Source organism: Stegostoma tigrinum, chromosome 4 (assembly GCF_030684315.1).
Source record: "Stegostoma tigrinum isolate sSteTig4 chromosome 4, sSteTig4.hap1, whole genome shotgun sequence".
Classification (NCBI taxonomy): domain Eukaryota; kingdom Metazoa; phylum Chordata; class Chondrichthyes; order Orectolobiformes; family Stegostomatidae; genus Stegostoma; species Stegostoma tigrinum.
Window position 1 is genome coordinate 36,205,488 of NC_081357.1, and position 23,113 is coordinate 36,228,600.

At 40.0% G+C, this 23,113-nt stretch overlaps 1 protein-coding gene across 3 annotated transcripts in view; it reads right to left on the reverse strand.

Moving 5' to 3' along the window:
* Positions 1 to 23,113, reverse strand: part of phip (pleckstrin homology domain interacting protein) — a 198,997-nt gene that overhangs the window by 129,086 nt on the left and 46,798 nt on the right. For all 3 annotated transcript variants that reach the window (XM_048530796.2, XM_048530794.2, XM_048530797.2), the window contains exon 8: positions 5,900 to 6,121. In XM_048530796.2, coding sequence (XP_048386753.1) covers positions 5,900 to 6,121 — 222 coding nt within the window. The remainder of the gene's footprint in view (positions 1 to 5,899; positions 6,122 to 23,113) is intronic.

Below are 23,113 nucleotides of genomic sequence, written 5' to 3' on the forward strand. Positions count from 1 at the left end.
AGTCTGTTTCTTCTGAAAGACGGTCTCCTGCAACTTGACATCAAAGCTGCATTTCTTGAGGGAAGCCTTTCAGGGAGTCTCTTAAACATTTCCTTCGTACTCAAGTCCATTTGAAATCAAAGAACAACATCAATCTTGGTTGTGGAAATACACTTCACTGATGGCAATGTCAGCCCTACTCTCTCCGAACAGAATCTTCAAGCCTCACTTAACACCTGTACAGAAGCATACTGAAGGTTTGGAGTCAGCCTCAACCTCAAGATGATTGAGGGGTGGGAGGCAGCCGTATTAAAGATTAGGAATTACACAGTAGAACTCCCAGCCCACCATCTATGTACTTAGCAGCATTCTTGCTAGCTAAATGACATGCATTTGACCCATCTTGGAAAGACAAGACACCACTTTTTTATCAATTTTAAATCAGGTTCCTACAGGACACTGGAAGTCTGATTTAAATCTATACCTGCGGCTGCATTTCCCATGGCTCAGGCAACTTCCGCAGTTTGATGCCAAATAAAATGCTATTTACAGCACTTCTTATGGGGCCTGGAAGAACAGCAATGCTCAAAGACCGCCCCTATCACACCAGCACAGCAACAACATTGCCCCAAAACTTTGCCTCTTTATGCAAACACTTCCTTGCTGCCACAATCAGTTGCCTGCCCCAGTGCCCATGACCTCAATCTTCTGCCTGAACTGCCAGTCCACCACCACCTCCATGTCAACTCTCCATATTTTGCTCCCTTTCTTCCAATTGCTGCTTTCCTTAATCTTTGCAATTTCCTACCCTCTCAATTGCCAATCCAAACATCCCCACTGGTCCCCGGCAGAGGCTGTCAGCTGCCAGTTTTCCCAACTGGCAGCTGACAGCCTTTCAATCTACCCGGGTGTAGGGGGAACAAAATGATGATGAGACCCTGCTGTTACATTTGGCAGTGTTCCCATCGCCCTGGGATTTCCAGAATTTTTCCACCACACTCTATGCAAACAACAGAGCAATTAACTCTGTCTCTTGCTCACAGATGGCATCACAACCCTTTCATTTTCATTTTGAAATTTCAGCATTTGCAGTGTGCTTTGTTTTATTTAAAGTTTCAGTTGGTACTAAATTTATTTTTAAGTGTTTATAGCTTGTCAATTTAATGTGCTGGTATCAAGTTTTAGATGGCAAAATCAATAACAGTTGAATCAAATCAATCAGAAAGTAATTGAGATTACGAAGAATATTTGATTTCACATTCAAAGAATCACAGTTATTATTATGTAGGCAGACAAAATTTTATCTCAACAATCCACAATGAAGGCACACTAACAAAGTGGAACAAATTGCTCTTAACTCTGAAAATACATTCCTATTCTGCAAACAGTAAACATTATAATCAAATTGAATAAATGAAAATGCTCGTTACTGTTTCAAATACATGGAAATCTAGCAACTCCACAACCTTCAGTTTCATGTTTTTTTTTCTATCTGTAGGAACACAGGATGCACATTAACATTTTTATTATATCTGCTAACAGAAATGCACTTTGTCGAAACATTTGCAGTTTTCCCATTAATGTCAAGCAGCTCTTGCAAAATTCGTAGTCATCAGTGGAAAATGCTGCTAGGCAGTCATTCCACAGCAGTTAGCAGCTTTTACCCGGAAAGTAAAAATATTCACTAATTTTTACTCTGTAAAGGCTAATTCACCAAAATTGTCACCAAAAATAACATACTTCATAAGTGTTCTGATCGTTTACTAGTATACATCATTGAAATTAGCTTTTTAACAGTGCTAACAAATGCCCACAACTTCTCTGAATAAATTAAAATAATACAACTAAGTACCTTTGCTTAATGTGTAAAACTCTTATTCTGGATCCAGATTTCATCCAGCTAAATATGTCAGCCTGCATTTGATACAATAATACATTGCTGTCTGGTCAAACTTTTGTAAGAACCATTATTTGGCATCTACAGTGATTACACTCCTAAGAATTAAAACTATGGGGCCAATTTTCATGTATACTATAATCCAGAGATGAGTACACATTATGTATGATGAACTTCAAAAATGTGGAATATATTTATTCTGGGTATCTGTCTGTTTGTTTGTTACACATTTTAATAGCGAAGAACCATATTAGGTGCAAAAATCAAGCAAGGGGGCTGTGATATACTCGAACAAATTACAATCGAAAGGGATGAAGTATTAGCAGATCTAGTGGGCTTAAAATTCGATAGGTTCCCAGGACCAGATGAGATGTATCCCAGGCAGCAGTGGAAGACAAAAGAGGAGACTGCAGAAGCCTTAATATTTAATTTCCAAATCCTCTCTGGACACAGGAGAAGTGCTACAGGACTGGAGGACATTATTTAAGAAGGTGGAGGAGATAACGCATGGAAGCCAAAGAGTGCAACAATGGTGGTAGGGATGTATCACTTCACATGGATGATCCCTGGAATGGTAGGTTTAACGTATGATGAACAGCTAAGGATCCTGGGATTGTACTCATTAGAGTTTAGAAGGTTGAGGGGAGATCTAATAGAAACTTACAAGATAATGTATCGTTCAGAAGGGGTGGGAAGTTGTTTCCATTAGGCGGGGAGACTAGGACCCATGGGCACAGCCTTAAAATTAGAGGGGGTAAATTTAAAACTGAAATGAGATGACATTTCTTCAGCCAGAAAGTGGTGGGCTTGTGCAATTCATTGCCGCAGAGTGCGGTGAAGGCCGGGACTTTGGATGCCTTCAAGGCAGAGATCGACAAATTCTTGATCTCAGAAGGAATCAAGGGCTATGGGGAGAGAGCAGGGAAGTGGTGTTGAAATGCCCATCAGCCATGATTTAAGTGGCGGAGTGGACTTGATGGGTCGAATGGCCTTACTTCCACTCCTATGTCTTATGGTCTTATCTACTGGAAGAAAGTCTGAAATTCAGAATTAATCTATACTTACAACAGGTTTGGATTAATCAAGAATAGTCAGCATTGCTTTGTTAGAGGGAGATTGTGCCTGACAAGATTAATTGAGATTTCTTTTGGTAAGGTGACTAAATGAATAGATGAGAGTAGTTCGGTGGATGTAGTCTAAATGAACTTCATTAAGGCTTTTGATATGGCAGACTTTTCAATTTGATAAGAGCCCTTGAGATCCAGAGCAAACTGGAAACGAAACTGGCAGGAGGCAGTGGGTGATTGTCAATGCTTTTTTTGTTTTGTGACTGAAAGCATCAACTGATACAACACAGGGTGTCTTTGCTGCTTATAGTTACATGAATATCTAGGTATGAGTTTGAAAGATTTAATCAGTAACTTTACAGGTGATACAAAATGGTTCTATAGATGGGCCTGATCAGGTGAACAGAACAACGGCAATTCGAATTTAATCCAGCAAAATGTGAGACAGTTAGGGAGGACCAACAAGGCAAGTGAATATGTGGTATGGTGGTATCCCTTAGGAAGTGCATAGGATCAGAGGGGCATCAGTGTGCATTCTACAATCCTTGAAGGTAGCAGGACAAGTTGATTGTTACAAAGGCATGTGGAATATTTGAAACAAAAGCAGCATTTATCACTCTCTTGGCTTATCATTAGTCTCCTTGTTTGCTTCTCTCCTTCTCTCTCTCTCTCTCTCTCTCTCTCTCTCTCTCTAGACACTGGCTCCAAAGTGCTGTACTCACTCCCACCCAAACACAGCCCCATCCCATTACTAAAAGGTAACACAGAAAATTAAAGCTCATGGTGTAGGTGGTAACATATTATGGATAAAAGATTGGCTAGCTAACTGGCATAAATGAGGGGATTTTTTTGGCTAGCAAATGTAACAAGTGGCATGCCAAAAGGATCAGTTTGAGGCCTCATATTTTTACAATTTATATCAGCAATTTAGATGAAGGAACCAAAGGGATGGCGTTACTAAATTTGCTGGTGACCACAAAGAAAGCAAAAGAAATAAGCCTTGAAGAAGGTGCGAGGACAAAGGGATAGATCGTTAAGTGAGTAGGAAAAGATCCATCAATGGAACATAATATGGGTAACAGTGAAACTGTCCATTTTGGCAAGAAGAATAAAACAAGAGTTTTTGAACTCTTCTTCAAAAGGTGATAAAAGTAGATTGTTCGAATATTTTCAAGGCAGAGATAGGTAGGTTATATGAGGGCAAGGGGGTAGAAAAGTTGTCGGGGCCGGATGGAAAATTGGATTTGAGGTTACAATTAAATCAAATGGGATCTGATAAAATGGTGAAGCAGACTTCGGGGGTCAAATGGTCAACTTCAGCTCCTGACTCCTATTTGTATACAAAAGCAGAGATTCTGAACTTGTCAAAAATTGATTACCTTAAAAAGTAAAAGAAAACTTATGGAAAGCCCTGGGCAATTTTTGGTAAAGATAATGAGGGCCTGAGTAGAATATTTGGTGGAATGGACTGAATAGCATCTGACTTGACACTTGGTTTTCAAATGGCTCAAGATTTCCTCTTGCTATTCTCACAACGTTCCCTTCTCTCAAGGTTTCTTGATCCCACCCTCAACCCATCCCTGCTCTGCCAGACTTCCCTTTCCATATCCAATTCCCACTCTATCCCCTCCACTCTTTGATTTTCCATCTCTTTGTTCCATTCACACCTTCTCTCTGCTCCCACACGTATACCCCAGGTTTTCACTTTTAGTCTATCATTCCCATCCTATTTCCTTTCGCTTAGGTTTTACATTCCAGTAACTCCTTCTTATCCTCCTCCTAAGACTGTTCTTTCAAGTATCCCATTCTTAAACTCACCTGGGTCTCTTCACTCTCATGTTCTCTTCCCTGCCTTATCCTAGCTCTACTTCCTCCTTTCTCAGGCATTCCTTCCTGCTTTTCATACCTGTTCAACTAAGTTCTATTACTTCACTTCCCAGCTTCTAGTTATTAGAACAGCCACAGAACCACTGATATGATACTTCAAAGAACGAGGCCATTTTGTCAATGCCAACTCAAAGACATCTAAATGCCCTTTCCAATCCCAACATCCTACTCATGGTCCAAAGCCCTGTAGCTTATAGTGCTTAAGGTGCAGATCCAGGTACTTTTTTTTAAAAACAGAGTTTAGTGTCGCTGTCTCCTCCACCAACTCAGGCAGCAAATTCCAGACACCTAATTCCCTCTATGTAAAAAAGTTTCTCCTCACTAATCCTTCTGCCACTAAGTTGAATCTAATGACAGCTGGTTTTTGCCAAGGGAAACAGGTTCCCTTTATCTACTCTATCTCTACCCCTCACAATTTTGTATACCTCAATCATGTCGCCCCTTCTCTGTTTTAAGGAAAACAACTCCAACCTCTCCAATCTCTCCTCATTTTACAATTCTCCAGTCCTGGTAATATTCTAGCAAATCTTCTCTGCACTCTCTCTGGAGCAGTTACGTCCTTCCCCGCCAATCTACGTATATCATGTTGGAGCTTACAGCTATCCTCCTCCATACGGCCAATTTTTGTTATCTGCAAATTTCCTAATTGTGTCCCACAAGTTCAAGTCCAAATTATTAACAAAATTAACAGCAGGGTTCCAAATCCAAGCCCTGCAGAACACCACTTGAAAGAGCTTTCCATTCAGAAGGGCTGCCATTAATCATTACCCTTGTTTCTTGTTGCTAAGCCAACTTTGGATCCAATTTGACACTACCCTATGTCACATGGGCTTTTACTTTTTTGACCATGTGAGACTTTGTCAAATGCCTTACTAAAATCCATGTAGACAACATACACTGCACTACCTTCACCGATCCACCTTGTCACTTTCTCACAGAATTCAAACAAATTTGGAAAGGACGGCCTTCTCTTATTGCATCAGGAAAAAAATTAAATCACAATAACCAAACACATTAATTGCAAAAGTTAGCTGCGGTTAATCATGGTATTATCAATGGTTTACTTTACCTGCACAGATGTAATGGATGCAGTGTGGCCCTGCAAAACAGCCAAAGGGGCGCATGTCCGAAGGCACCAAACCCGGATGATTTTATCACAGCTGCCTGCAGCAATCATGGTATTTTCATAGTTTACTGCCATGTCTGAGATTTCAGCAGAATGTCCTCGCAAAGTTGCCAGTAGCCTGCCATCATCGGTTGTCCAGATCTTCACCAGACAATCATCAGATCCCTGTTAATCAAGTTGGAAGATGATCAATGTTTAGCTTGATGATCCCTATTAGTAACAGCTACTTTATCACACAGAATTATTTACTAGGTTTCCATTCACACATATATGCGTTATATACATATACATAATGTTCATTAAAAGTCTTGACTTTAAAATTCACATCACTTTCAAATCCCTCCATGGTGTAACCTTTCTCTAACTCTGGAATTTTCACTAGCCCTACTGCCTTCCAAACTTTCTGCACTTATACAAGTGGCTTTCTGAGAATCCCAATTTGATTGACAACCTTTCCTCCACTTACTTGGATCCTAGGTTTTGAAAGTTCCTTCCTAAATATATCTCTATCTCCATTTTCATTTCAAGATTTATCTTAGAACAACATTTTTGACCATCTATCCCAATATACATTTATGTAGCTTGGCATCAGATTTGGTTTTATAGTAATCCTGCGAACTTTGTTGGAAAACTTCATCATATTAAGGGTACCGGATAATATAGGTTGAGTTTATTACTGACCAGGATACAGAATTGATGATAGTCACCTGGTAAAGTGCTATGGTAATTTTCAAACAAGTCATTTTCAAAACAGGAAACAGTTTAACAAATTTTCCAATGTAATATCACAAATAAATTCTCAAAAATCCATAAGTATGTGCAGTAATTTTATTTATCATTCCTGTGATAAAAGCAGTGTATGATATTGTCTACAGCAGCTGTTACCCTGGAGGTATAAACAACTGGATGTGAGTTTTCTCACTGAGCTGGAAGGTTAGTTTTCAGACGTTTCGTCACCATTCTAGGTAACATCATCAGTGAGCCTCCGACGAAGCGCTGGTGTTATGTCCCGCTTTCTATTTATCTATAAATAGAAAACGGGACGTAACACCAGCGCTTCGTCGGAGGCTCACTGATGATGTTACCTAGAATGGTGACGAAATGTCTGAAAACTAACCTTCCAGCTCAGCGAGCAAACTCACATCCAGAACCTCAAATCTTCTCAAAACTCGCTAGTATACACGCCTTTTGTCAGAAAAGAAATCAAGTAGTTTAATTTTCAGTACAATGCGATATCCTGATTGATGAAATGAGCAAACAAATTGTCTCAAAACTCATCTTCTTAAAAGTCACTCACGGACATTATTTATTGCTCAGCCCTAATTGTCCAGAGGCAGTTAAGAATGGTCTGTTTGTGGGTCTATATGTAGGTCAGATGAGAGGATTCCTTCCCTGAAAGGCATATGTGCACCAGATGAGTTTTTACAATAATGGCCAGTGGTTACACGGTCACCATTAGGCTAACTTCTTATTACGGCTCATTCATTGCATTGAAATGTCACCATCTATCTCAGTGGGATTCAAACCCATGTCCCCAAAATATGAGTCTGGAGTTCTGGGTTACTATTCCAGTGAAATTACCACTCGCTACCACCTCCCCTACACACACTATCTGCACTAATTTCATCTATTTGATAACACAAACTCTGAGAATACATCTTCATGTGAAATGTGAAATGGACTTTTATCAGTAACACACAGCCTAGTTATAATGCAGCTGTAACAATAAACTCTAAATACAAAATTATGTGATTATTTTAACATCAATAGACCTCACTTCACCAAATTCAAAACGCACAGGATGTAGACAACCTATTAAGGGATCCAGGAATGCTGTGAATTTAGGAATCCTAGGGTTGTGAATTATGATAAATTCAGATAAATATGAGATTGTAGTTGCTCTATACATTTTTATAGCCTCTGACTTCACTGAGATAAAGAAGAGTTTAAATAATTTAGATTTCTGTAATGCTCCTCTAGTTCAAGGAGATATTTTAGAGTTTCACAGAGAAAAAGACATCACATATTAAAAGGAGGAACACTAGTCAGGGGAAAGAAAAGGATAATGGAAGGGTTTTGGCAGGGTTGGAAGATGATGAAAGTGGGAAAAGTACTGTCAAACAGAATTGTTTCTTAGGAGTTGTTTTGAAAGTCAGAATCCAGAGGCAGGAAGGAGAACATATGCTAGTGAGCTCCAGACAAAGAGATCATGATGATAAATCAAGCAACTGCCAAAGGGATGCAACAGGAGCTTTTTTTTAATGTTTCAGTTTACTTGTTTATGCATTATGAACATTGCTGGCTAAGGCAACACTTATTGTCAATCCCTAACTTCCCTAGTCCCTGATTTATCTGGTCTCTGCTATTTTTTCAATCTTCAGTATAGTTGTACACTGAGATCTTCGCCTCTTCACCTGGACTTTGCAATTAATTAAATTTAGGTTACCTCTTCATAGTCAGCATATCCATACTCACATAGAAATTACAATATAGAAGTCAGCTATGCATCAAATCAGTTCTAGTAGATTTTCATCCTCCAGATGAGCGAACTGTTCAATTCAAATTTAACCACACAGTTCACCAAGTCTCAGTCTCCTCTCTGTGCGGACTGTTCCCAGTGAATTAAGACCCACAAAAAGTATGTGTCTTTTTAAACTAAAACGTTCTTATCCCTACACATAATTGAATGTTAGGAAAGACCATTAGCTTTCATGCGCATGCTAAAAGCAGCATTCTGAACAACAGCTATGCTGTCACAAACAGGAGGTCTGGACTAATTGATTAAAATGATCACTGTTCACACAGCCAAAATGACAAAACCAATAATTTTTGCTACTTTGAAAATCCACAAGATATTTTGCTAAACTATCAGATACCACAGTACCTTAGTCCAAGATATATTTTCATTCTTATATATTGAACTACTTAAGAAGCCAAAGTGTACTATGGTCTATTTCTATTAAATCAAAGTACATGTGTATTTGAAAAAATTCAAATTATTTAGTCATCTGAACTAAATTTAAATGGCAGCAGAGGAGCTATTTGAACATCATCCATTCAAGCCAATGCATAATTCAAAGTAAGTTACTGTCAACTAAGAACAGATAATACTTATATTCATATCAAAATAGAACAGTATTTATCCAAAGTTGAGCCCCAATATACCTGTGTACATACGCATATACACCATTCAATTGCATCCACCAGATAAATATATGTAGCATCCAGCTGATCTGATACCTACCTCCATATATCTTTTGAGCCTCAAACAATATGTAATTTACTTACTTTTGTTATACCAATTTATACTTGAATTCATTTGGGAGCACAGGTAAGATCAAGAGACCTATGTTTTAGACTTGAGTAATAGTTGACCTCATGTTACAGTCGATACCCAATCTGTCATGAAAAATTCCAAAATTCTTTGCACTTCACACTTGCTCACCACTGAACTCAATCTCACCTTAGTGCAAGCCTACTTGAATGATTCTCCCCTAGCCTATAACACACAGCTTGTCAATCAAAACAGTCCGGCTATGCTGCCTGTGCCAGCAAAAAGCGGATCGGTCACAGTGAGCATTTGCATCTGGGTTCATTTCATCATTCGTAACAATCTGGGTGGTCGTCCTCACTCTCTGAAAATCCAGCTATGTGTCATCAGCAATTTGGACTTTACACTTCGGAATTCCATCTCTAAAACCTCATTTTTCTATTCATTTGCCTTAAAAAGAAATCTGGCCAAGTTTTTAAAATGTATGTTCTAACATTTTTGCTGATTTTTAAATATGATTATGCCTCTAGGAAGCACTTAGATATTTTATACATTATTAGCACTTTACAATGGAAAGTTGAAACACCCTGTCATACATTATTCTGTAAAAAGTGATAAATAAATGCAGATTGCTTATTGATTTTAAATTGCACATTTTCATGCCTACACTGAATCTTATCACGATGTATGAAGACAAACGAACAAGGACGGAATCCCAATACTCAAGGCACATTATCAAATCAAGCCTAAGAAATAAATGTGATTCCATCCAGTGAACAGAAGCATTGCAATGCTGAAGTATTTGATATTCCTCCCGGAAGTTTAAAGATTAATATCGAGTTTTGAGAAGATTTGGAGCTCAGGTTGAGGTTCTGGATGTGAGTTTGCTCACTGAGCTGGAAGGTTAGTTTTCAGACGTTTCATCACCATTCCAGGTAACATTATCAGAGAGCCTCCGATGAAGCACTGGTGTTATGTCCCACTTTCTACTTATCTGTTTCCTTGGGTTGGTGATGTCATTTCCTGCATTGGTGATGTCATTTCCTGTTCTTTTTCTCAGGGATGGCTCCAAATCAATGTGTTTGTTGATGGAGTTCCAGTTGGAATGCCATGCTTCTAGGAATTCTCGTGCGTGTCTCTGTTTGGCTTGTCCTAGGATGGATGTGTTGTCCTTCCTCATCTGTATGTAAGGATACGAGTGACTGTGGGTCATGTCGTTTTGTGGCTAGTTGATGTACAGGTATCCTGGTGGCTAGAAAACTAACCTTCCAGCTCAGCGAGCAAACTCACATCCAAAGATTAATATATTTTAAGTTAAATACCACTTATTTATTGCTGTTGCCTATTTTCTGTAAATTATAATATATATAAGGCTGACAATTCATCATGTTATCTTTGTAATTGTTTGCTTCCTATTTTATCTAGATGCTAGTTGTGCTCAGCTTGACTTGCAGAACTATGAAGATGATCTGTGTTCTACAATAATGGTGGTCTTGGATATTTCTCAGTAAAGCCCTCAAAGTTGTGAAGCAAGTCGTGAGATTTGCATAATAAATCTTGGAAGCAATGGAAATCATTCCGGTTTTTATGCTATTCAGTAAACTACACTGTAGAAAAAAAAAGAAGTATCTCGGTACAGAATTTAAAATGACTCACAGCTTCATAACAGGTCTTGTAGCTAACATGGAAGAAATCTGATGGCATACTTATTGATCAAACCAACTTCAATACATATAACTGCTTAAGACATTTTTACTAATGCGTTCAAATAAACTAAAATTTATTAGTAGATTCTTAAATCTGTAAGCAGACAGTGTCATTAATAAAAATGTTTTACTTATTGCTTTAAAGTGCTTTATAAACTTGGACTTAGAAAATGCAGAGAAAAGAAATCAGCCAAGGTTTTCATTCCTGATCATTACTTCTGCTATGCAGTGTGCATGAACGTATGATGAGGAATACTGTAGTCTGCACAGGTTAATCCACTCAATGCCCCCATTACCCTAAGACAGCCAAGTATTTTGCTCAGCCTTTCTTTTTCAGGCTTAACTACAAGTGACTGGTTATGTAAGATGCTATGCTTCCTTCAAAAGAACAAGAAAACAACTGAATGGGTGAAACTGAAAAATAATTAATAAACATATGTCAGCATGAAATGGTACCCAAACGCTTATTGCGTCAATTGGCAATGTAGAGGACTGTGGCTTCAAATGTACAAGACAACACATAAAACATTTCTATTTCAAATAGTCCCCATACATGCTAAAGATTTAGGTTCCTTGGAAGCTGCATTGAGCGATGATTCCAATTCGTCATTTTAAGGATAAGCAATAACTAATTTACTTTCAGTAAACACAAAAGAAATCCTTTGAAATTAAGAGTCAGAACAATTCAATTAGATACTTTTCTTAGTTCAGACTGGGATATCAGGGGGAGAGGTCATCCCCATAAATGTGGTCAGATTCTCAAAAAGTGCTTCTTTCAGCAAGACTGCCACCGCTACTTTGAACATACTGCCAGAGATAAATATGAACCTTTACATTCCTTTAAAGGGGAACTTGGCACGTTTCTGAGATAGGACAATATAACCCCAATAGGGGAGTGGATTTGTTGTTAGATGTAATTATTCTGAGTGATGGACTATGGCAGTCAAGGTAGTTTCTTGATTTTCCTTAGGAACTAAGAAAGGAATTTACTGAAGTTTTGCTGAATTGACAGCTTTTTTCCATCTCCTAATAATTGATTGGAGAACTATGTTACCAAGGTTGCATTGTTGACTACAGATGGGCTTTCTTTTCTCTTTTTTAGATCTTCATAGTAATCACTGTACAGTTTTCACTCTTTTATACTTCTATTTCTTTACAAGTGAAAGGATAAAATATGTTTGCTAAAATCTAGTTCTTCAATTAAGCCCAATTAAGCACATCTGAAACAATATATCTGAAACAACCAGCCCAGCCTGTCTCCGCTTCCCTAACCTGTTCTTCTTCTCACCCATCCCTTCCTCCCACCTCAAGCCGCACCTCCATTTCCGATCTACCACCTCATCCCGCCTCCTTGACCTGTCCATCTTCCCTGGACTGACCTATCCCCTCACTACCTCCTCACCTATACTCTCCTCTCTACCTATCTTCTTTTCTCTCCATCTTTGGTCCGCCTCCCCCTCTCTCCCTATTTATTCCAGAACCCTCTCCCCATCCCCCTCCCTGGCCCCACGCCTCTTCCCTCACGCCCATCCCAGGCCCCAAGATGACTTTCCACATCAAGCAGATGTTCACCTGCACATCTGCCAATGTGGTATACTGCATCCGCTGTAGATGGTGTGGCTTCCTCTACATTGGGGAAACCAAGCAGAGGCTTGGGGGCCGCTTTGAAGAACACCTATGCTCGGTTTGCAATAAACAACTAAACCTCCCAGTTGCAAACCATTATAGCTCCCCCTCCCATTCCTTAGACGACATGTCCATCCTGGGCATCCTGCAGTGCCATAATGATGCCACCCATAGGTTGCAGGAAGAGCAATGCATATTCCGCTTGGAAACCCTGCAGCCCAATGGTTTCAATGTGGATTTCACAAGTTTCAAAATCTCTCCTTCCCCCACTGCATCCCAAAACCAGCCCAGCTCATCCCCACCTCCCTAACCTGTTCTTCCTCCCACCTCAAGCCACACCTCCATTTCCTACCTACTAACCTCATCCCGCCCCCTTGACCTGTCCCCTCCCTACCTCCCTACCCATACTGTCCTCTCCACCTATCTTCTCCTCTATCCATCTTCGGTCCACCTCCCCCTCTCTCCCTACTTATTTCAGAATCCTCTCCCCATCCCCGTTTCTGATGAAGGGGCTAGGCCCGAAATGTCTGCTTTTGTGCTCCTACGATTCTGCTTGGCCTGCTGTGTTCAGCCAGCTCCGCACTTTGTTATCTCAGATTCTCCAGCATCTGCAGTTCCCATTATCTCTGATCACTCTTTAAATTGAGAAGCTTTCATTCCATCAGTCTGGGCCCAATCGAAACAGAGGTCGTGCACTGATAGAACAGTCTGCTTGCACAGTGTGCCACGAACTGCATGTCATAGAATCACAGAATCCCTACAGTGTGGAAACAGGCCATTCATCCCAGCAAGTGCACACCGCCCTTCCGGACAACATCCCACCCAGACCCATTCCCCTTTCCCTGCAATTCCCATGTCTAATCCAGCTAACCTAAATACCCCTGGGCACTATGGGAATGTTAGCATGGTCAATCCACCTACCCTGCATATCTTTGGACTGTGGGAGGAAACCCACGCAGACATGGGGAAAATACGCAAATTCCACACAGACAGTCGCCCGAAGCTGGTATCGAACCCGGGTCTCTGGCGCTGTGAGACACAGCAGTGCTAACCACTGAGCCACCATGCCACCCCATAACTATCTCACCGCCCCATGTGTTATATGATTTCCAAACATGTAACTGTTCTGAAATCTGTTAGTAATTGCATCTTTCACAGTTGTATGTGTGTATTGTATGTGGCGGCACAGGCGAAGCTAAAATCCTTGAGGGATGAGGTAAGATTGGACAACATTCTCTTTTCCCATTCTGCCCTTCAAACCCACAATGCTCTACTGACTTTTTTAAAAATCAGTTGCAAAGTAAACAGTTACCAATGTCACTTATATTGAAACATACTGTAATTAATCCATAACAAATCAATATTGAAAGAAATAAGTCTGTGTGTGTTTTCCATAGCCATCAGGTAAACAAAAGGCTGTTGTTAGGATAATTCAATTTCAATGAGAGCTGAGCCTGATGTTACACAAATATACAAAGCAAGAATGGAAGGCTCCAATGCAATTGGACATTGACCTGACCATCTAATATATATTGTATTTGATATTCACAATAACAACTGAATAACTGTCTTCTGACATTTGATAGAAACATACCAAACCTACCAAATTCAGACAGACAAGAAGCTAGGTGGACCAGTCCACCCCACAGTAGACTATACTAACTGTTGTGAAGTCCACAACAGAAGCCATTCTGCTTCACCAGATGAATGGGAAGCACAGGCATGTATTGCCTCATAGTAGTGACAAATTATCAGGCTGGGACAACATGATGGGGCAGGATGGTAAATGGGGCTTTTTTAAAAAAAAACTCATTCATGAGTCATGAGCATCATTGCCAAGGTCACTACTGAATACCCATCCATAACTATCTCACCATCCCAAGAAGGAGGTAGTGAGCAACTACCTTGAATTCTTGCAATCCAGTTGATGGAAGGACACCTGCAGTGCTGTTAGGGAGGGTGCTCCAAAATTTTGATCCAGTGACAGTGAAAGAACAGCCATACAATTTCCCCTCAGGATGGTGTGCGACTTGGAGGGGAACTTGCAGGTGCCGGTGTTCCAAGGCATGTGCCATCCTTGGCGATCTGGGTCGTGGAGGTCATGCTTTGAAAAGGTTCTGCTGAAAGAGCTTTGGTAAAGTGATGCTGTAGATCTTCTACATTTTATACTTCTACAATTGTGTGTCGGTGGTGGAGGGAGTGAACATTTAAGGTGATAGATCAGTGCCAATCAAGTTGACTGCTTTTTCCAGAGCTTCTCATGTCTGGAGCTGCAATCATCCATGCAACTAAAGATTATTCCATCACACTTCAGGTTGTCCCTTGTAGATGACTGACAGGCTTTGATGACTCAGAAACTGCATTACTTGCTACAGAATTCTCAGCCTCTGACCTGCTCTTGGAGCCATACTGTTCAAATTGTTGCAAAAAAGTGCTTTATAATTCATACTGCTTGGAGGACTTAACTTTTCAAGGATATGGAAAAGAGACTTATTTTGAGTTTTGTTGAAACACCTGGAGCTGCTTCTTTGAAAGAGGTCATTATAAGTTCACTACCGATATCGGCCTTTCTTTAAAAAAGGTTTCCTGTAAATCACATAATCAGTAATAACTACATGCTTTGCAACAGCTTGCTTTTGCAGCTGCTTTGAACAGTGCCTTGCTTGGAGAGGGTCTCTGTGGAAATTTTTCTTTTTATTTTCAGGAAAATTAATTGTTCTGTTTCATTCATGTTTGGACCATGACAGTAATAGCAGAATCCAAACTGGTATCAACAGTCTTTGTTGAGCAGGTGCCAGTCTTGAACCATATACAATGGTATATGACACCTTCTATTAATTTATTGTTGATTGAGAGTAGACTGATGTGAAATTAATTGGCTGGGTTAGATTAAAATTATTATGTTAGTAATGACATGCTTATGGCTTAGCAACTCATTGGCTTATGTAGCTAAGCCATCACAGACGACAGCATGACCTCCATTTCGATATCTACTGCATTCTGCAGCAACTTCAAGAGACATTTACTTAGTAATTACCACTGCTGTAATCTTTACATTGATATTTATTGAAAGGAAGCCTAATGGTGAAAAATATGAATCGGTTACTCCAAAATAATCTTTCAATTTGTGAAACAGACTTTGTTAATTTGGTGATAAAACTATAATGACCACAGGCAAATACACACACACACACACACACACACACACACACACACACACACACAAAAAAAGTGGTTAGTGATTACCATTTCTGAACAAATTGCAAAATATTGGTGTCCATTTTAAATGGTTGGTTTTAAAAGCCAAAAGGCATGAAAGCACACCCCATAACTAAGCAGTGAGTTTTCTACGTATCTGAAAAACCTGTCGTCATTTTCCAACCATTAAATGTAAGTGATTTTAATTTCTGATTTTAGTTACGGCATTTAGATGTTGAAATATTTTAATTTACTCTTATTCCACTCACCTGGCTAGTTTCATAATTAATGAACTGTCCAGCATTTAGAATCAGAACGTTAACTTGCAGTATTCAACATACAAAATTAACACATTTTTGTTTTATTTAAGTTTGATGTTATTTTGACAGTGAGGGTATTTTAGTGCTATCTATGATTACTGATCCAGAGGCTAGAAAACAAACAGGATTCTATTCAAAGCATTAAGGGTTGACCGTGGCTCAGTGGTTGGCACTGCAGCCTCACATCACCAGGAACTTGGGTTCAATTGCACCCTTAAGAGACTGTCTGCGTGCAGCTTGCACATTCTTCCCATGTCTGCATGCATTACGCGGGGTGCCCTGATTTCATCCCACATCCAAAATGTTCAGGTTACGTATATTAGCCATGGTAAACGTGAGCTTACAGGGATAGAGTAGGGAAGTGGGTTTGGGTAGGATAATCTCCAGAGGGTCAATGTGGAATTCAATGGGTCAAATGTCTTTTATTTTCTGCACTGCGGAGATTTTATGATTTTGTAAGTGTTAGTATCAATTACTCTCATTCTTTTCATGCTGCAACCTAAATGCAAGGGGCCACGCTCTTCCCCTCTTATTCTGTCCTCATAGTATACTTCTGTCAAATTTCCAGAACAGCATCCCTCAGATGATCAGTGAGGGATTTCCACCTTTCATAAATACCTGTAACTTTTGTATAAATTGGGGCGATATAAAAATACTAATACTACTAAGGTAGAAACAGTAATATTCTCATTTGTAAGCAAGTTAGACAAAAATGAAAAAATGTGAACAAGGATCCAACACATAGTTAGGTAAAAACATATTGTTACATTTCTTGTAACTCTAAACAATGTTATATCATTAAAATAGAATACCTTTTCCCTCTCACAACTTCCACGATCAACTGATAGCAATATGAACTAACAGCGCAACGTGACGTCAAATTTAGGACCAACAGGTTTCAGCAGACTTTAAGAACCAAGCAAAATGAATGATCAACAGTGAACAACTGCCAAAGCAGCCCCATATTTTTCAAAACAGTGTTAAGGCAGAGATAGGAGGCTTGTACTTTCTTTCCAGTTGTATAGCCCATAGGCCATAACAGTTTCTGATGTGGCCTATTTGTATGCCTTCTCTAAATTAAATATTAATTAAAAAAAGCCATCAACCAGATTTCTTCAGCAAACTCAAAATTATTGGTTTATTGTGAACAAAGCTTATTCAATGACATTGTGAAATTATTTAACACATTTAAGCTGTAATAAGAAAATATAAATGTTCACCCCCTAAATAAACACACACGAATAGGCATTCTTACAAACAAGTAAAAGGGGAAATAGATTTTTTTTGTCTGCAGAGATTCACCTTAGAAGTTAAAAATACTTTAGACTAGAAGTCTTAGTTCTCAAAAGCCAAAAACTGAATAAGCCATGGAATGTTCAGAGAGATGCTGGTCTGACATTAGGTCTTACAAAAATGGACATCAACAATCACAAGATGTATGCCCTGGGATCTTTGACAACACAACACAACTTCCTCAGGGGATTCTTCAGGGCATTCTTCAAGAAGACAAGGCCAGGGTGTCAGGCACAACACTGGACATGCAACAAAAGGTTCATCAGACAGAGGACAGCTGAGCTGGGTAGCTCTCTACCTTGCCCAAGTTGGGCACGAACAGAAAAATACAACCAACCAATCTCCAAAATGGGAGTTGCAACCTGAGAGTTGTAAACCCCAGGCAGGGTGTGTGTATTAAACAGGCAGTTATCATGAAATATGTAACTTTCAAGAAACGTATGGTTAAACATTCACTGACATTTAAAAAAAAGTCCATGCAACCATAATCTTTCAAACCCAATCTCAATAATTCTTAATTTTGAAATTTTCACAACTGGAGAGATTCCATTCAATGATAACTAATTATTAGAAGTTATTTAAACATTGGAAACATGTTGGAAAAGTTTCCACTGCAATAAGTTATTGTAGTATTTGAAGTTCTCTTCCACCCACAGACCTTATGTTTGAAGATGGACTTTGGAAAGTGTGGGAGGTTATAGAAGATAGAACATAGAAAAGTACAGCACAGTACAGGCCCTTCGGCCCACGATGTTGTGCTGTGAAATAATCCTAATCCAAAAATAAAATAACCTAACCTACATTCCCCTCAATTCACTGCTGTCCATGTGCATGTCCAGCAGTCGCTTAAATGTCACTAATGACTCCACTTCCACGACTACCACTGGTAAACTATTCCATGTGCTCACAACTCTCTGGGTGAAGAACCTCCCTCTGACGTCTCCTCTATACCTTCCTCCTATCACCTTAAAACTATGACCCCTCATGGCAGTCAATCCTGCCCTGGGGAAACTGCTCCAAACTACTGATCTTAATCACCAACTGTGGGCTTTAGTACAATGATTTCCCATTAGGATCAAAGCACACTCCAATGAGACAAGCAGTTCCTTGCACATGCACTAGGCTTGCACATGTGCAGATTAGAGGGGTGCCTGATCTGCGGATACTGCCTTCAACATGAGATACAGATCGTCCAGAGTAGGGACGAAGATGGATGTGACCTCAACGCTCAGGCAACGTGGCACTGCTTCCTGAAAATTTTATGGCACACATCTCACCTTGTCAGGTCACAACAGTTCAAAATCATTCTCTCTCCATTTAGATTCCTGTAGGAGAGGAGAAAAGCATTGTCTGCCCCAAAAAGAGTCTCCACAGGAATCTGGTTCCTCTGCAATCCCAAGCTAATTGGATGACATTGTGCTGGGCGAGATGTCATCATATGGTAAAGCTTTATTACAACAGAATTGGTAGTTACTTTTTTCTCCTTGGTGGGTCTGATGCGTTAGAATTATTGATTTAAGATCTCCCAGAGTGTTTTCTTTGGCCACCGGAACACTGAAGCCGACTACGACAGACTCCTAACAATTCCAGTAGGATTGGCAACCCAACCCGGAGTACCAACTTTAGGTGTTACTATTTAAGATCTCTCCTCAAATTCCAATAAAACTGAAGCAACTGGAAGAAAGCAGTCAATTTTCACATTTATGTTCCACTGGTTCATTTGCATTGACCATAATTTAAGGGAGGTTCCAGGTCATGATTCCACATCAAATGTATCTTTGCTAAGAAAAAGAGGAGGAAAACAGCAACTATGGCACAGTGTGGAGCTGGAGGAACATACCAGGTCAGTCAGCATCAGAGGAATCAACAGTATCGTTTTCTGAAGAAGGGTCCCGACCCAAAATGTCATCTTTTCTGTTCCTCTGATGCTGCCTGGGCTGTTGTGTTCCCCCAGCTCCACACTGTGTTATCTCAGACTCCAGCATTGGCAGTTCTTACCATCTCTGAAGAAAACAGCAACTTCAGTATTTATGTAATTTTGTTTGAATTCACTTCCTCTCAGGATCACAATCGTTACTTGTAAACTAAGAGAGGTACATATGAATCCAGCAGAAAATGTGGTAAACAAAGGCATCACCAGAATCACTCAACTCATGAAGCTGTCACAGATCCTTGGTATAACTTCCTTTATTCTTTTCAGAGATGCAGGTGGCTCTGTTTTTCTTCCCATTCCTAACTGCCCAAGAACTGAAGGGCTTGTGAGACTATTTTCAGAGTGCGGATAACAGTCGGCCACATCACCGTGGGTCTGGAGTCACATATAGCTCAGATCAAGAAAGGAGAGCAGATTCCCTTCCTTCAAAGACATTAGTGAACCAGCTAGATTTTACAATAATTGATGACAGTTGTCATGGTTATTAGTTTTTGTTCATCATTCATGGGATGTCAGCATCACTGGCCAGGCCAGCATTTATTACCCATCCTTAATTACCCAGAGAGCAGTTAAGAGTCAACCACATTGCTGTGGGTCTGGAGTCACGTGCAGGCCTGACCAGGTAAGGGTTGTAGATTTCAACAGTGAACCAGCGGAGTTCCAGGTTTACTAATCGAATTCAAATTTCACCAGTGACCAAGAAAAGATTTGAATCCTTGTCCCTAAAGCATTAGCCTGGGCTTCTCAATTACTGGTTCACTGACATTACCCGAGTGCCACCATTTCACCCTAAAATTAAAATCGGAGTTAACATAACTTTATAAGAATTTCTCACCAGCTTTTTTGAAAAATCATAAAATTTAACTCAACTACTCAAATATCACCACTGGCACATCATACAAACCGCCCAATCTACACATCCAGTTATGATGCCTCTCAGTGGACACCCAGAATGTTGAAAACAGGAGAAAATTCAGAATATTAATTCACTCTCACTAATCTCCAAGATAAGTAATGTGAGCTCCTTTCTGTAGGAAAAAAACCTTAACATAATTGTTCTATACTAGATCCATCAAACTGACATGTACAGGATTTCACACAAGAAATCAGACAAACAAATGCAACAAAAATAGTGGATAATACCAATTAACTTTGCAGGTAAATCCAAAAACAGATGGTTCTAAGGTACTTAATTGCTGCCCCTTGTTGTAAATGGCTAAGTAATCCATGTATCTTCTGCAGCAGACTGTCAAACAAATGGAACTTCAAAGCTGACAGATGCTCCATAGGTTAGGAAATAAGCTGCATCACTGGACCAGTTATGTACTAACAATATAAGCAACAAGTGATAGACAAGGCATAGCAATTGCATGACCAACAGATCAGATCTAAACTCAGCAGGCTTGCCACATCTGCTTGTGAACAGCAGTCGGCAATTAAACAATTTTCTGGAGGAAGTGGCTGCTGCACAAATATCCCCATCTTCAGTGAAAAGTAAAAAGAAACTGCGGATGCTAGAGACCTGAAATGCTGGAGAAACTCAGGAGTTCTGGAAGCATCTGTGCAGAGAAAAAAGTGAACAATTCCAGTCAAGTGATCCTTCTTCTGGTATCCATCAAAGTGTTTTTTCAAGGTTGTGTGGTTACTCACCTCAACTAATCTCCCAGGCAGTGCATTCCAGATAGCCACCAAACCCTGCAAATCCCCTCCAAACCTCCTGCTTTTCATCTTAAAATTATGCCCCGTTGTTATTGACTCCTTAGTTGTTCAGCTGCTTTCTATTCATCCATCCATGCCCTTCAATCTTAGATACCTCTATCTGGATTCCCCCAGCCTTCTTGCCTCCAAATAAAACAACCCAAGCTTATCCAGCTCTCTTCCTAGGTAAACTGCTCCATCGCAGGTAACATCCTGGTGAATCTCCTTTTGCCAGTGCAAGCACATATCTCCTATAGCTTGGTAACCAAAACCACACACAATACTCCAGGTGCAGTGTAACCAAAGTTTTGTGCAGCTCCAAGATAACCTCCCTGCTATTATAATCTATGCATCGACTGATAAGGCAAGCATCCTGTATGTCTGCTTAACTACACTATTAACCTGTCCTGCCACCTTCAGGGATCTGTGGATCATGCCAAGTTCCCCCTGTTCCTCCGAGTTTCCTAGTGTCCTGGCCATTCATAGAATACTCCCTCATCTTGTTACTTCATCCAAAGTGCATGACCTCTCATTTATCAGGATTAAATTCCACCTACTGCTCATGAGCCCATCTGACCAATTCATTTATGTCCTGCTGTAACCTAAGACCACCCTCCTCACTGTCAACCATCCTATCACTCTTTGTGTAATCAGGAAACTTATTTATCGTCACTCACTTCCCCACACACCTTCTCATCATTTATGAGCCTCACAAACAGGAAGGGACCCAGCACTGATTCCTGTCAAATGCCACTCAACACTGGCCTTCAGTCACACAAACAGCCATCTACCATCACCCTCTTTCTCCTGCCACTAAGCTGACTTTGGATCCAACTTACCAAATTAATCTGTATCCCATGAATGTTTTCCTTCTTTATCAGTTTCCCATGTTGGACTTTGCCAAAGGCCTTGCTACAATCCATATAAACTATGTTAACTGCTCTACACTCACCTACACAGCTGATCACCTCCTTGAAATATTCAAATTCATTAGTCATGGTCTCCCTCTGACAAAACTACACTTACTATCCCTGATCAAACCTTCCCTCTCTAAATGGAGATTAATTTTCTCCTTCACTATTTTCTCCAATAGTTTTCCAACCACTGATGAGAGACTCAATGGTCTATAGTTCCATGGTCTCTGTCACCCTTGTCAAGTGGAGCCAGGTTTACTGTCTTTCAGTCCTCTGGCACCTCCCCTGTGGCCAGAGACAATTTTAAAAATTGGGTCAAGGCCCCTATTATTTCCTCATTTATCTCTGACTACAACCTGAGACAACTCATACCGAAGATAACCACTTAGCCTGTCATGAGCCCTTTCCCTATATCCCTGTGGTTTTACTTTTCCCTCCTGCAGGTATTCACCTACTTCCTTTCGAAAACTTCTGTTTGTTGAATCTGTTTCTGCCACCCTGTCAGGCTGGACATTCTAAATCTGAACCATGTTGGAGTGAAACTGCATTTCCTCATGTCACATTCAGTTCTTCTGCCAGTCATTCAGCAATGGGAGAGCAGCTCTTTATTTATCATACCTGAGCATGTCATAACTTTTAACACATCGTCCAAATCTCCTCAGCCTATCTTCACAGCCTTCTCTGATCTGAGGAGAACAACCTTGGCTTCTCCAGACTATCCACATATCAATTAATCCTCAGGCTTGGAACCACTGTCGTAAATCTCTTCTGTGCCCTTTCCAGGGCTATCACTAAGATTTTTCAAACGTATTTCCCAGAATTGCTCACAATATTTTAGGTGGGGCTGGACACATCTTAATTAGGTTTAGCCTAATCTTGCGGCTTTTGAAGTCTTCGCTTCTATTTGTAAAGCCCTGGATCCCACAAGTTTGAAATGTTCTAATGTCCTGACACTTACACATAAACTACCCTTGGTCTCTAGGTTCTTGGACAACATTTATTTTTCTACCATTTAACATCTGTTGTTATCTCTACACATGCCCAGTACACCATCATATATGGAGTTTCAAATTTATTTTGATGCCATTTTATACACGATTTTAATATCATCATCAGCAAAGTTGACTGGACCCAGAATAAGACACAATTGAACATATTTATAGAGTCATAGAGTTTTACAGCACACAAAAAAGACTCT